Source organism: Orcinus orca, chromosome 11 (assembly GCF_937001465.1).
Source record: "Orcinus orca chromosome 11, mOrcOrc1.1, whole genome shotgun sequence".
Taxonomy (NCBI): Eukaryota; Metazoa; Chordata; class Mammalia; order Artiodactyla; family Delphinidae; genus Orcinus; species Orcinus orca.
In genome coordinates, this window is record NC_064569.1 from 85,929,927 (window position 1) to 85,946,134 (window position 16,208).

Sequence of the window (16,208 nt, forward strand, 5' to 3'; positions counted from 1 at the left end):
CAACTTGTAAAAACTGCACCAAGACGCGGGCTAACCCACCCTACTGTCCAGAGCCTAGGATTAATGTGAACTATCTATATTTTTTCAGAGTAGCAAGGGAGAAGCATGAATGTTCTATCTAAAGGCCTTTGCTGGATCTTTTTTTTTTTTTTTTTTGCAGTACGCGGGCCTCTCACTGTTGTGGCCTCTCCCGTTGTGGAGCACAGGCTCCGGACGCGCAAGCTCAGCGGCCATGGCTCACGGGCCCAGCCGCTCCGCGGCATGTGGGATCCTCCCGGACCAGGGCACGAACCCGTGTCCCCTGCATCGGCAGGCGGACTCTCAACCACTGCGCCACCAGGGAAGCACTGTTGGATCTATTTTTATTAGATTAGTTGACCTGATGGTGCTCAGCTAGAGAAACTAAGAACTTGGAAGGTGATAAAGCACATTAGGGCAAGATCTGATAAAGACTTCTGTACAATCCAGATTTATTTAAATTACATCTGTCTTAAAGTATCAGAAACCAGGCCACTATTTCTGCAGATATACTAACTAGTCTTTTAGGAAAGAGTAGAGCTGAGATAGCCAACAGCCTGAAGATGTGCTCTGTTTGGCCAACACAGCGGTTTTAACTTTCTGAATCTGAATGCCTTTAGGTGGAGTCTGCAGTCTCTACTTTTTATAATCCCTACACCCTTCCCCTCCATAAATGTGTATGTTATTTGTCTGACCCTCAAGTATATGAGTTACGGGTAGGACCCAAGATTTACTGGGGCTAAAGATAAAAGTGGGTTGAGATGACTTTGAAATATAAATACAAATATAGTTATTATAATTGTTATATACACACAAATATAGTTATACATATACAAATATAGTTACTAAAATTGATACTAGAAAATGTACATTTAATATGTAAATACTTGAAACAAGGGCACTGAAAGTCTCCATTGAAGTATTAGTCTTTATTTTTAAATTTTTCAAAACATCTTTATTGGAGTATAATTGCTTTACAATGGTGCGTTAGTTTCTGCTGTATAACAAAGTGAGTCAGCTCTACATGTACACATATCCCCATATCTCTTGCCTCTTGCGCCTCCCTCCCACCCTCCCTGTCCCACCCCTCCAGGTGGTCACAAAGCACCTGAACTGATCCCCCTGTGCTATGCGGCTGCTTCCCACTAGCTATCTGTTTTACATTTGGTAGTGTATATGTGTCCATGCTATTCTCTCGCTTCATCCCAGCTTACCCTTCCCCCTCTCCATGTCCTCAAGTCCATTCTCTACGTCTGAGCTCAAAAAATAGGTATATTAAAAAAAAAACTATTGTTATTTCTGGGTGATGAGTCTATGGATGATTTTTATTTTCTTCTTTGTTCTTTAGAGAATTTTTCAAATTTTCATCACTGAAAAAATAGTACTGGTATAATGAGAAATTTTATTTAAAAACATTAATTGGTGAATTAAAACACTGGCAACTAGAAAAAGAAACAATCTCAGCTTTTTGTCTAAATGTAGGTCCTACAACATAAATAACATTAAAATTCAAAGAGTATTAAGGGGCTTCCCTGGTGGAGCAGTGGTTGAGAGTCCGCCTGCCGATGCAGGGGACACGGGTTCGTGCCCCGGTCCGGGAAGATCCCACATGTCGCGGAGCGGCTGGGCCCGTGAGCCATGGCCGCTGAGCCTGCGCGTCCGGAGCCTGTGCTCCACAACGGGAGAGGCCACAACAGTGAGAGGCCCATGTACCACAAAAAAAAAAAAAAAAAAAAAAGAGTATTAAGATGAAAATCATAATGTAAACTAAGACCACTCTAAAAATATAAGGAACTGGAGAGTAGCTAAAAAATGGCCTATATCCAGTAAGACACTAAACATTTGGAAGAGAATAACAGGAAGAATAAAAAAAAGTGGAAGGAGTAGAAGGAAAACAAAGAAATGGGAAGAAAGTGGGGAAAGGCTTTTAGGAAAAGAATGTTTCCCTTTAGAGAAGTGAGCATAAAATGCATATAATCCTTGAGTGTCAGCCACTGATTATTGGTACGTTTTCCCCAGAGGCTGTAAAATCTGCTCTTCTGAAGTTTTAAGGTTGATTTAAGGTTGACTCTCATCTATCTAGAAGGACACACTGGCCGTCCTGCACAAAGTATGAAGATTTGACTAAATGACCTCTCTCATGAAGACCACAAATCAAATTTAGAAATATGCAAACAGTCCTGTAAAATATTAGTGTTAGTGAAAATGGTACTTCTCGGGTAGTTATGATGTTAAACTTTATTACATAAAATAAATAAGCATAAAGTCCTTTAAAAATATCAGTTAAAATGATAGAAGAAAATACCATAAATGTGGAATCTAGAAGTAGTAAGGAACTGCTCAGCTTAAAAAGCCTAAAATCTCTAAATACTATTTCCCACTAAAACCAGGCTCCTTAGAGAAATGGCTGATTCCAGGGCTGGGACAGGGAAGTATAAGATGAGCCTGGAATATCTTATGCCAGAAAGTAACAAAGTACTCAAAACATAATAAGGGCATGTCAAAACAACACAGGAACCAGTTTGAAAGGGCTTCCCCCTAGCCAAATCTGAGACAATCTGGGCATCAAAATGAATAACAGCAGTAATGGATTATGACCCATTGAATAAAATAAGAGTCCATACTGAGAGTGGGTGGATGGATGCATGGATGGATAGATAGATAGATAGATAGGCAGATAGATAGATAGAGGTAAGGGAGAGGAGGGAGAGAGAGAGGGAGATAAGAAAGACAGGGAGATCTTTTCCTTAGTAGAATACTAAGGAATAAATGTAGAAGGAATAACAGTTAGAAAATGACAATTCAGCAGCCTTCAATGTAAAAATGGATTCAGACAAAAATCATTAATATATGCTAAGATAATTGGCTAAAGTTTAAGTAACAGGATATGTCTGCAGTCTCAAAGTACCTTCCTACAGGTTATTTAGTGATATATCAAGAGGTAAAATGTAACTTTATAATGGAGAAACCTGGCAAACACTGTTATTCGAATAATCAATGAGAAAAATTATGATACTATTTATATGAAATCCTAAACTAGTGATTGAAAGGGCAGTGATTACCTGAGACCAGAGGGATTACCTGGCAGTGGGATTAACAGCAAAGGAGCATAAGGGAACTTTTTGGGGTGAGGGAAATATTCTATATCTTGTTTGTGGTGATAGTTACACATTTAATATATTTGTCAAAACTCATCAAACTGTATGCTTAATATGGGCATATATTATTACATGTAAATTATACTTCAATAAAGTTTAATTTTAAAAAGATAATTTCATTCAGCAGTAATTGCTTTTATGCTTTTAAAAAATAACATTTATATTCCCACTACCTGGTTTTGTCAAATACTAAAATTTTACCATATTTAGTGTACCAATATATCACATATATGTTTAACATCATTATATTGTCAGATATCCAAGGCTTTATTTATATTTATTCAATTTTTTCCTCTAAATTTTTCATATTGAATAATTTCTATTGATCTATCTTCAAGTTCATGAATTCTTTCTTCTGCTATCACCAATCTGATACATTCACTCATTAAGACATGTTTGTTTAATTCTTTGAACATTTTTTCCCTTTAGTTCTTTGAACATATTTCTACTAGTTGTTTTGGAAGATTTTGTTAAATCCAACATCCAGGCCCAATTTGAGTCACTTTCCATTGACTGAATATGAATCACACTTTTGTGTTTCTTTCCACATCTAGTGATTTCAGTAGAAAACTAGACAGTGTAATAATATGTTATAATAACTCTGGATAATGCTATGTTCTTCTGAGGATAACTGGATTTTCCTTCTAATAGTCAGTTAATTTGCCTAGACTCAAACTACAAACTGTTGTCTCTTCCACAATGTGGAGCAGCTCATATCTCTGCTTGGTTCCTTCAGCTACCAACTTTTAGTCCAGTCTTTTGGGGATCTCCCCTGCACCTGTGTAGTTTAATGGTCAGCCAAAGATTTGGAGAGAATTAATACTCAGATTTTGGGGCTCATCCTCTCTGCAGTTCTCTGCTGCTGGGATTTCCCCATAAATTTCCACCTGCTCTGTCACCTCCAAGCTCTGTTATCTGATAATTCAAGCCAACAAAACTTCAATTTTCTGCCACTATAGCTGGGCATAGTAACAGAAGGCACTTAGTCAAAAATGCAAAAACTCATAAGTTTTAGCCAGTGTGTTTGTCTTTCAAGTATGGGACCCTCTCACATCTCTGCCTACTTTTCTTCTTCTTCTTTTTTTTCATTTGCCAGACTCCCTGACCTTTGCCACCTCAAGCTGGTAAGACTGTGGGTTTTCTACCACATGAGACCCAAGGATTGGGGAATTCCATCAAGCAAAACAAGCCACAAACTTTGCAACTCTTACCCACTGTAGTTATGGTCTTTAAGGGTAAACTCTAGTTTCTACCTGCTTTTGATCACCTTCCATTGCCTGCAAATAATTTATTATCCAGATTTTGTAAATGTTATTCTCTGGGAAGTTTCACTCAACCACTTTATTAGAATTTTACACCCTTGAAATATTTGATAATAAAACAATATACTAAAACACGCGCGCGCACACACACACACACACACACACACACACACACACCCTAATATCTTTCTGAATGTACAGGGGTGATGCATCTGTTCACAGTCTTGATTGTGGTGATGCTTTCACAGGTACATACTGTGTACTGAAACTCATCAAATTAAGACTGAATTTGTGTGGTTTCTTGTACGTCAATTATACCTCAATAAACCTTCAAAGAAGGGAGAGAGCTAAATATCTAGTTGATTGAAACAGTTCTAGATTAAACTTACGCAGTTCCACTCCACACAGCTATGACTATGGGTTGGTATTCATAACTTAAGAAACATACCTCAAAATTAAGAACAATAGAAATATGCAATCTCATTTGTATTTAATCATCAGGATATGACAAGAACACATATAATTTAGAATTATGCCAAATTTAGGAAATAATACTGAGACTGTGATGGTACCTAAATTATGCCATAGTTATTAACATCATTATTGGGGGCTCTATTTTTTTCTTTATTTTAGAAGTTTCACAGTTTGAGTGGGAAGTCTAATGTAAAATTATTAGGGAAAGAGGGTGTTTCCAACTTCACATGCCTCCACTGGAATGTGAGCTCAATGAAGGAGGAACATTTTCCGGTTTGTTTATCGCAGAGTCCCTAGCACACGGAGTAGTGCTTGGCATATAGAAAGGGCTCAAAAATATTTTTTCAATTAATGAATTCAAAAGGTAGAATGTTTCAAAGTAATTTCAAAGAATAAAGGTTTGAGGCAACAAAAATCACTTTTGCCTAGAGTGGAAAAGTGCTAGGCAATTTACTCCTGGAAAATAGTTTTAAAGACTTTTTTAAAAAATCCTGTCATTAGGACAGTGAGTATCATTCCTGACTCTTTTCTATCTAGCATTCAGAAGCAGAAAATTTTAGACCTCAGATAACAGATCTTAAACCCAGCAATTTACAGAGTCACTGTACCTGGTTTATTTTTCAATTATATACTACTGTTATATATCTGTAAGAATATCGACTATAACATAGTAGATAACATACTACTATAACATATATCTACTGTTGAAAAGATAGAAATCTAGGAGAAATTATTCAAGTTAATCATTATACCTTTAGAAATAAATTTTGACTGAAGTAAAAGAGGGAGAGATAAAGTTGATTTGGATTCGTCATTATTAAATCTCCCTTGTTAAAACAGGAAACATACTTTACTGGAATATCTTTTTTATCTGTGAACATCTAATCTTTAGCTTCATAGAATAACAAATTTGAAATACAACTGACCTTCAAAGGATTGGGTAAGTAGGCTGCATCTGATATCTTATGTCTTAAGTTCTCCATCTTTATAGGCCTTCCTTAAAATCCTATAAGCTTGTTTAACATGATTCTACTGCAGACAGTCATAAAAATGAGAAAAGACCTTAATGGAGCAAAAAGATTAAAGTAATCATAGACTGGCCTTCTATAGCTATAATGATTTTTACTCCTAATTTCACAAATGAAAAAAAATTGTAAAATTTTTAAGAGAATTATCTTTTGACCATAGATGAAAGAGCTGACTTTCAAATTGTGCTTGTTTTAAGTTTAAAAAAAAATTATACTCATCCATCCTTCTCCCTGGCACAAGGGAGTACAGTTAGAAATCTGCTACAGCATCCCAATTAGAAACAACAGGCAACTAAATTAAGGTGGTGGCAGGTGGGGCATAAGGGAAAGGGAAGAGGATTTCACAGGTGGAACTGACAGTCTAGAGAGTAACTAGATAGAGGGGAGGTGACTGGTAACGTTAATAAACTGACAAAAATGATAGAAAGCACAGTTAAGAGTGAGAGAAGATAATGAGTTTAATTTTGAAGGTAGAGAGTGGTGCAATCAGCTCCGGAGGACAGGAAAGAGATCGGAGATACAAATCTGAGAGTCAGCAATGTGCCAGGACATGAAATTACTGATGGAGAACATGTAAGACAAAGGTACTGAAACTTCAAGAAAACCTCAAATCAAGAGGATGAGCAAAGAAAAAAGTAAACTAAGAAGAAACCATGAAAGAGGTGAGTGAGGAGGGTGTGGGGTCTCAAAGTCAAGGGTAATAAAAATTTCAAGTAGAGAACAGCCAGAGAAGGTGAGGCTTTGGGGTTTTTGTTGTTGAGAAGTCATTAACCCAGAATTGCTTTAATAGCAAATAGAGCATCAGAGCTGGAATACAGCTGACAATGATTCTCCAGCACTCTATCAGAATGGTAGTACTCTGCCTAGGAAACTTGAGATCAAATTCTCTAAGTAATTAAAACACCACAAACTAGATGAATATACCATGTCATTTTAGCTTGATGCCACAAGTTACTAGCTTTCCATCTTCTAATTTGGTTACTTCTACCCCTCTCAGATCCAGAGAAAATTTCAAGTGACAACTCCTGGTCTTTAATTTCAGCTAATCAATCAGCCAATTCTGACAACTCTCTTTGAAAATGAGTTCTGGACTTCAACTATGTCTCACTACATCCCCTGTTACTACCCCACCCTGATCCAAGCCAACCTCAACTCTGGACTGCAGTATTATTCCAACAGACTCTCAACTTGCCTCCCTACTTTGGTCTTTGGCCTCTTATAGCTCTGTCTCAACACAACAGTCAAAATAATCTGTTAAAAATATCTATCAAATCACATCACTCAACTATTCAAAACCTTCCAAAGGCTTCCCATTTCACACAATGACCCACGTCCTCACGATGACCCACAGGTGATCTCACACCCTGTGATTTTCCCCCCTCTCACTTGGTCCCAGCCCTATCGGCCTCCATGCTGTTCATGTAACACAGTGGTTCTCAAACTTTGATGTGTATCAGAATCATCTGGAAAGATTGTTAAAATACAGATGTTGAGCCACACCCCAGAGTTTCTGATTCAGTAGCCTTGGAGTGGGGCTGGGACCTTGCACTTCTAACAAGTTGCTGATGCCGCTGTTCAGAAGGACACATTTTGAGAACCACTAATATAACAAATCAACAACAGTCCTGTCTCTGGCCCTGGCAATAAAGGGGACATTTTTATCTCAAAGAGCCTCAAAAAATAAAAGTAAACAAATTAGTAGATGGAAAAGTAGAAACTCATGGCATCAAGCCACGATAACATGGTATATTCACCTAGTTTATGGTGTTTTAATTGCTTAGAGAACTGAGTAATTCCTTTAGTTTACGGCTCAGATATCTTATAATCAGTGACCCAATTCTTGACCTATGGAAAATAGCGACTCCATCCCATCTCCCCAAAGAAAGGTCCAGCTAGATGACCCTGCAGTGAGCTGAGCTGAGCTTCTAATCAGCTTTGGAGTTCTCCTGTCTTAAATATGAACAGACAAATCAGACATTTGATAAGAATATCTAATATAAAATATAGGCACCACAACAAATCAAGTTCAAATAATAAGATTAAATTCAGCTTTAATGGTAATACGTAATCAAATTAAACAATTTAACTTGCAGCATATTCTTTTTTAACCAGATTCCCTACAGCATGGCTTATTTCAAAATGGACTGGCATGTTTAATCTGTTATTTGAATCTAAACAAATGCTGGGCAATGCTCAAGAATGTTGCTTTTAGAAATATTTTCTTTGAGGTAAGTTAGCCAAAATTTCAGTTTTCCTGGCAAAGTTATCAAGTTGCTTAAGTGTTGGTATGCCTAACTACATGTATCAGAACAAAGTTCATTTTCTAATAAAATGTACCTAAAGCCACCTTTTAACTCTCATTCTAATAACTTTCTTCTCCCTTAAATGTTGCCACTCTTGTTTTTCAAGACCTCTTCTTTATTCTCCTCTCCTGTCAAAAAGACTCTTGGATTGAGTTCTATCTAGGTAACCCATCAGCTCTTAAAACATAATAGATCAAGGGTAGATCACTGGGAAAAGATGGCAGATGGAACACATGCATGTAATTTCACTAACTTTGAAAACCTCAGTAAAACTATATAAAAGTTTTTGTTTTGTTTTTGAAGACAAAAGCTAGAGGTATACTAGACACACATTCCAGTTGGATGCCAAGTGTTAAAATCAATATTCAGCTGACACCAAATGTCACCATTATATGATGAACTTCTAGGAGATTAGAACAAATGTGAAATTTAATCAAATTTTTAAAATCTTATTACCATCTTATTATTAAATTTTTGAGAAATAAGTTCTTAGCACTGAGGGCTGCTAGATTGATCCTGTGGTCACTATACATCATATTTGTAATACTATACAGATGCCCACTTTCAAATGAAGTCATTAAACAATCAAGAATGTTTTTGGCTACTTTTGCCAGTCTAGATACTGCTGAGAATGACGGTGTTATCAAATTATTAGGCTTTCTTTCCTAAATATTATATTAGGAAATAAATATAATTGATAAAGGACTTATATCCTCTTTAATTCCCAGGTTTGACATTTTGGTTAATAGTGATGATGCAATTTCATTGAAATAATTGCATAAACTGAAACTTTGTATATTGCTTGATGTTGATGCTTTCTAAATATTTTCAGATGAGTCAAAGGGTGTTGTCCTAACACATTTTAAAATTTTAATGTTTTTACATGTACTTACTGCTTCACATGATCACTTGAGAAAAATTTGCATTTAAACCTCGGATCTAAAAGTGTAACAATGGAGCCATGTGACTGGCTTCCAAGACACCAAAAAGTAGTGGATTTCCATTTATATCTCAGCTTTTATTGCATTCACACTAATTTCAGTATCGTCTCAAGAGTAGAATGATAGGACAGATATCATGTAAGAGATACTTGTATACTTCAAGGTACAGCCATTTGGTTACTTAAGAAGCTTCCAATAAAAGAACTGCTTTCTCTGTAGGCAACCACTGGTTATTAGTAAGTCCTGTGACTGCTACCTTCAGAGTATAATATTACGGCTATTTTGTTCAAGCAACCCTTCTTAATATATAACTTTTCCATCCTGTTTTAATATCTTGCAGAAGTACATCACAAGGAAGCTTCTAAGTCTCTTCTATGTCATATAATTTTCCTTAGGCCAAGAGAAGTTTTCACTCCTGGAATCTAGAATCGGTAGTTCTCTAATTCTGTAAGAGGGACTTCAGCTCTGAGACCCATGGCTTAGAAGGCCCCACTTTGGCCCTCCTTTAGCTATGCCCCATTCCTTAGGATGAAGAGTGCACAGGGCCCAAGCAGTGTGCCCACTCGAAGCCTGTGTCTCATCCCCTTCTAGGCCACACTCCAGATACCTGGGATCACAAAGCTCCCTGACTAAATGGCCTAGAGCCCAATGGCCTCTTCCTGAAGCCAATCTTCCTGAAGGCAGACCATGCCAGCACTGGTGCATGCCCAAGCCAAGGAGCGCTCAAGGGCTGGCTGTTTGTTGGGGGTATAGATGAACGTGAGGTGTGAGGTATGTGTGAGGTCTTTCAAAGTGCAGGACATAGGGCCAAGGGTGGAGAAGGAAGGGGGCAGGCATCAGACCAGGGGCTGGCTCTCTCCATATCACTATGTTCCAAAATAGAACCCAAGAAGTTCAAGAATTCTAAATTTGATCTTGGACTTCCAGATCATCAAAGGATATACTGTATTTGCCAAGGCAGAAAGATAGAGATTTAAAAAAAAATTATTTATTTTGGGCTGCATTGGGTCTCTGTTGCTGCATGCAGGCTTTCTCCCTAGCTGTGGCGAGCGGGGGCTACTCTTCGTTGCAGTGCACGGGCTTCTCATTGCGGTGGCTTCTTTTTGTTACGGAGCACGGGCTCTAGGTGCCCGGGCTTCAGTAGTTGTGGCATGGGGGCTCAGTAGTTGTGGCTCGTGGGCTCTAGAGCTCAGGCTCAGTAGATGTGGTGCATGGGCTTAGTTTCTCTGCGGCATGTGGGATCTTACAGACCAGGGCTCGAACCCGTGTCCCCTGCATTGGCAGGTGGATTCCTAACCACTAAGCCACCAGGAAAAGAAAGTCCCTAGAAGTTTTTTTTAATTTGTAAGCTTGTTGTTTAATGTTAAACTACATAGATATACGGTTACATGGGCCTCTGTTTACTACATAGACATACAGTTACACAGGCTCAACTGTGAAAGTGAATCTGTACAGAACGCTTATAAATATTTGACATTATTACACTGACATCATTACACTGATTAGATACAATGTAACCTGGAATGGTCTTTTCCAAGATTTTGATATGGCTGACTCACTCTTATTATTCAGGCTCCAGCTTACACACCACCTCTCAGAGAAGTTTTCCCTAACCACCTAATATAAAATAGCTCTCAGGATTCACCCTTCATCACTCAACTGTTCAAAGCCACAGTTCCTCCTCTGTAAAACAGGAATAGTGTTTATCTCATAGGGTTGTTAAGAGACATCCTTGTTAAGCAGTTAGCACAGTGCTGGCACATTATGAGAGCTCACTAACATCCAATACTTCATTATTGCCTGGGCAGAGTATGGCTATATGACCTTTTATATGTAAGGAAAGGGCTTAGAAATTTCCATAGGGCATATGTAGCATTTTCTGTTAATTGAGCAAGCCAATAATAATGTTAATAAAACATTATTTAATGCATTTCCTTTCCAAGCATCTGCTTCACCCAAGAAACCTTAGGGAACTCACAGCTGCCTGGGGAAAAATGGGGAGAGGGGAAGAGGAGTGAAAGAGGGCTCCGATCAACAACATGGTTGTTCAGCTTCCACATCTTGGTTACCTTTAGATACACAAATGTTTTTTCCTAGTTCATAGATTCATTTGTTGTACCTTCTTTAAGGAAAGAAACAAACTTCATATACTAACAGCACTGCAATTAGTAATGATGACTTAGTTAATTTTTGGCTAACGTTCCGTGGGCTGATGGCTCATTGAAGTGAACCTCACTAGCTACATGGTTTTAATGATAACTTGGTTCCACAATGGTGAACCCCCAAAGAATGTTATAGTGAAAAAACAATGTCCTTTTTGGCTACTAAAAAACCTCAGAACCCTGCTGGTGGCAGTATTATCAAGTGTTTAACCTTTATGGATGACAATTCTGCAATATGTGGCTAAAGCCTTAAAAGTATACTTTTTCTTTTCCTGTACAGTAATTACAACCCTAGAATTTGCCCAAAAGAAATAAGAATGTAAAACTGTATGTATAAGAATATTCATTACAACATTGTTTATAACAGCAAAACATTAAAAAGAACCTATATATTCAATAACGATGATGGATTAAACTGTGGTAGAGCTATACAACAGAAAAACAAACAGCCAATAAAAATAATGAGATAGGTCTACATTTATTGATATGGAAAGATGATCATGATGTATCTACAAATGGATATCACAGATTATAAAAGAGAATATATATGATTCCAGTTCTTTTTTTTAGAATATACAGTATGTATCTACATTATGATATACCTATGCATAGGTAGAGATACCCAAGTATACAAGGATCTATATCAAAATATTAATAGTAATTATGTCTAGGTAAATAATTGGGGGTAGTTATAAATTTTCTTCTTGATACTTTCTTCCCTTTCCTGCAGTTTGTATAATAAACATGTATTACTTTTACAATCACAAAAAGTTTAAATAACAATTTACCAACCATCGAACCATAAAGAATCTCAATATCTGACTTGCGCCATGTTTTAAGCACTGATGATAATTGCTAGAACGCCCTGGAATGAAAGGGGGCAAGAATGCTACTTCTTCTCAGGAAAAAGGAAAGCCTATAATCCCCAGATTAGACAACCCAGGGAGCTTTCAGGGCACGATTAACAGGCATAACTACTTAGCATAGCCCTAAGGTTCAGAAATTTACCAGTAGACAGAGGAGAAAATTATTTTCCTGGTGCAAGTTCTCCTCAATAGAGAGAAACAGTATATGTTTATGTATAGATAAAACAGTATATGTTTACGTATAGGAAAAAACTTACTGCGGTGGATAATCTGGATGCCAATGTCATTTCCAAGTTCCCTTTGAGACCAAGAAGTGCAGGAACTAAAATGAAAACTTCTGTTACTTTTTTGAACACCTCCCAGTGCTGTAAGAAAACAAAAAAATAGAATTTTCTGACACCCTTTAAAAAACACTTTAGAATAAAGATTTCTAAAAATCTCAGCCTTTTTTCCGATGTTGCATCTACATTTTGAATAACTACACAGGTCATTTAATCAGTGAACATTTAGCTTAAGCCATTCTCCAGAGTTCTAAAACCTTGAGTTACTTTAGAAATTCAGTTAGAGTTGGAAGTAATAGCTGATACACTCACTATATCTCATAGTACATCTAGCTTGCTACACAACTCTGTTACTCTTAAAGTCTACTGTATCTCTTTATGATGGCAAGAGTCAGTGTAACTAGTGGTTAAAAACACAGATTCAAGAACCAGATAACCTGTATTTGAATCTTGGTTCCAACACTAATTACAACCAACCCACAGGAATATTACAGTAATATTATTAGCTCGTTTCACAAATGAAGAAATAAGCATTCAAATAAGTTAAAATGATTTTCCCAAGATCAAAAAATGGGACCTAGAATTGACCCCAGGAGTTCTGAGTCATCCCATGTTCTGCTCCCCATTTTAGGGTGTGAGGCAAGAGGCTGCAGAGCACAGGATCATAAAAGAGTACTAAACTGGAAATAAGAAAATTTCTTATTCTAGGCACAGATCTGTCATAACCTGGCTGTGTGATCCTGGATGGAATTACCTACCATTCTGACCTCAGTTTCTTCATCCATGAAATGAAGATACTACCTGCCCTGTCTAGCCTATGAGGAAATACCATAATAATGAAAACAATAGATATTAAAGTACTTTATAAACTGAAAAGACCATACAAATGACTGAATAACACAAAATGCTACTTTACAAGTGTTATTAAGAGGTGATTGTCCCAAAGGAGACTTTAGGGACTAGGCATATTAATTTATGCCAAAAAATATCAAGAATACAGTCTTGTCACTAACACCAAGACAGGTGAGAAAAGTAAGACAAATCGATCGGAAAAATGAAAGAAAATTTCAGTTTGTCCCCAAAGTTTCCCTAGAGGCTGTTCCAAATAGGTGCAGAACTAGGGCCTAAAGAAGCTTTAGGAAATGTTTATCAGACCAGTCTTTGGTAAAAACCTGGTTTAACAGTTTTACAAGGGAATCCCTCCAGGGTTCAAGTCAATTAAGGATGGGCCTAAAAACAGCACTCGGGGTCCAGTAGCCTCTCAGATTCCTTAACATGTCAAAAAACTAACAAACAATTCTGTCCATGTTTTATGATAGGTAAGAATCCTGCTGTGCTACTGGAATATGCATCCTCCACAGATGACAGTGATGATGATGATGATGAATAACAACAGATAATAATAATGATAAATATTAACAACAGTCAACATTCACTGATTGCTTGTTAGTGCCAGGCACTGTTCTAGGTTTAATCATTTAATCTTCACAACAAATTTACGAGATAGGTATTGTTTTTATCACATTAGACATAATTTGGGATTACCTAGGTCACAATATTAAGACACCTACCTACACAATTTTAGAAACACCGGAATATCCAAATTGCTCTATCAGTCACTGCCATCCCACTTTGGATCTGTTGGGATGCATTCCTTTGGGTTACTACCACCCTTTCCAAGTTTAATTCAAATCAAATGCTCCTGTGAGAATTACTATGAAAACACATCTTAGCATTGATATAACAATAAGAACTATCACGTATTGATTTCCAACCTCATGCCCAATAAATTCTGCATTCTTCTCTCTACACGTGCAGAGGTGGGCTTTCAGAATTTCTCAAACTTTCTCAGCTCACAGCACCTGTAGTATCTCAGAAATGTTTTCATGACAACCCTAGGCCAAAAGAAGTATCTAACAGTCCTACTAAGTAGCTAGGTCCAAACAATTTAATAAGTATTTATTTCCTAACAATTTGGTAGCCATTTGAAGAAATAACACAAATAAATTGAAAGAATAAATCATATTTTTAAGTCATGTTACCACAAGTACTTACTAACAGGATGTGTGTATCTGTTGGGCACTGCACAGCGTCTCAAACCTTGGAATTTGGAAACTACTGCCTTCATTTCTTGTTCTGTATTGATTTTTGTGTGACACTTGCTTTTTTTCCCAGCACCGCTGAAAATGTAGCTTTGCAGAGGTATGTCAGATGGAGTGTGATCTAATGCTGATATGTTGAACCACCTCGAGTCAGTGGTCTGTAGAGTGTCCAAGAGATGTCACTGTGTTTCCCTCAAAAATTTAACATATCCCACAGCAACCCTAGGGTGTCCAGACACACAGTTTGGGAAATACGAGAATGGTGAGAAACAGTACAGCACGTTAGTCAAAGAAAAGGGCTCTGGAATCAGATTATATCTGAGTTGCAATTCTGATACGACTACTTTTACTGTATGACTTGAGCAAAACTATGCTTTACTTTATTCATCTAAAATAGGGTCATAAGTGTACCTACCTCATACAGTTGTGCTCAGGACCATGACTGTACATAGTAATAAATAACAATATTGAGGGTTTATTAGCTATAACACCAAGATATATTATCAGTTAATTTTCCTGTCAGGAAGAGGTAATGCCAAAAAAAAAAAAAAAAAAAGTCCAGAAAGGGGATGCTGAGGCAGCCAGTGACCCAAATAAATTACACCCACTTATAAATTTTGCCACAATACAGACATGTCCTCTGAGGCTATGCAGATTATTATGCACTGCTAAACTTCTCCACAAGAATCCTCCCTACAGGAAATCAACTCCTAATCTTACCTAATTTTAGATGTCTGTCAATACCCAGAATCTTACGTAAGCACCCATACCTCAAACATAATGTCAGGTTGCTTACATATGTCCTATACTCGAAACCTAAAAATCTATTAATGTCCAAAAGGACAAACAAAAATGAAACTTAAAAAAAAAAGAAAAATAAATAAAATTAAATTTAAAAAAAAGAATAAACAAGTTGAGGAATACATCCATAGAGTCCTAACTTAAAAATAAACAGAAAAAGTTTAAAAATAACTAATTGGTAAAAGAAGCTTATGCAATTTTAAAAAAACTTATATACCCCAGAGCTGGAGAAGATTTGTTTCTCATTTTAACTTAGTTTTGAAAAACTAAACCCATTCACTTTTAGACATATGACCCAGTGACCAACCTCACTCATAATTTTAAAAATGCAAATTAAAAGGTGATCAATTTTCTTCTGTGAGATTGGTAAAGTTCAGAAAGTTGGATAATACTGTCGGTAAGAGTATAAGGAAATAAGCACTCCATTACACTATTGGTTTAACTTCTTTGGGGGAATTCAGCAATATCTATCAAATGTAAAATGCACATAATTTTCAACTCAAAACTCTACTTCAAGGAATTTATCCTACAAATAAAGTTGAATGTGAGTTCAAACACATACATATAATGAGTCAACTTCATCACTGTTCATAATCACAAAAGATCTGAGGTACTTTAAATCTCCTTCATTAGCTCACTTGGTAGAAAAACAATGATACATCTTTGCAATAGAACATAACAATAGAGCTCTCCAGAGAAGAATTTGGTAAATCTGTGTGTATCTATAAGGAAGCTCCAAGATAAATTAAGAGCAGGGTGAAGAGCAGCATTATAGGATGTTTTTTGCTTGTGTTTTTTAGTGAATACACACA

General features: G+C 36.9%; 1 protein-coding gene across 6 annotated transcripts in view; it reads right to left on the reverse strand.

Annotated features, from left to right (window-relative positions):
• The window catches only part of SLC41A2 (solute carrier family 41 member 2), a 129,285-nt gene that overhangs the window by 75,793 nt on the left and 37,284 nt on the right, over window positions 1-16,208 (reverse strand). For 5 of the 6 annotated variants that reach the window (XM_033427576.2, XM_033427579.2, XM_033427577.2 and 2 more), the window contains one exon: window positions 12,470-12,577. In XM_033427576.2, the coding sequence (XP_033283467.1) occupies window positions 12,470-12,577 (108 nt within the window). Of the gene's footprint in view, window positions 1-5,838; window positions 6,115-12,469; window positions 12,578-16,208 lie in introns of those variants that run through there. The other variant, XM_049694922.1, reaches the window with a different exon arrangement.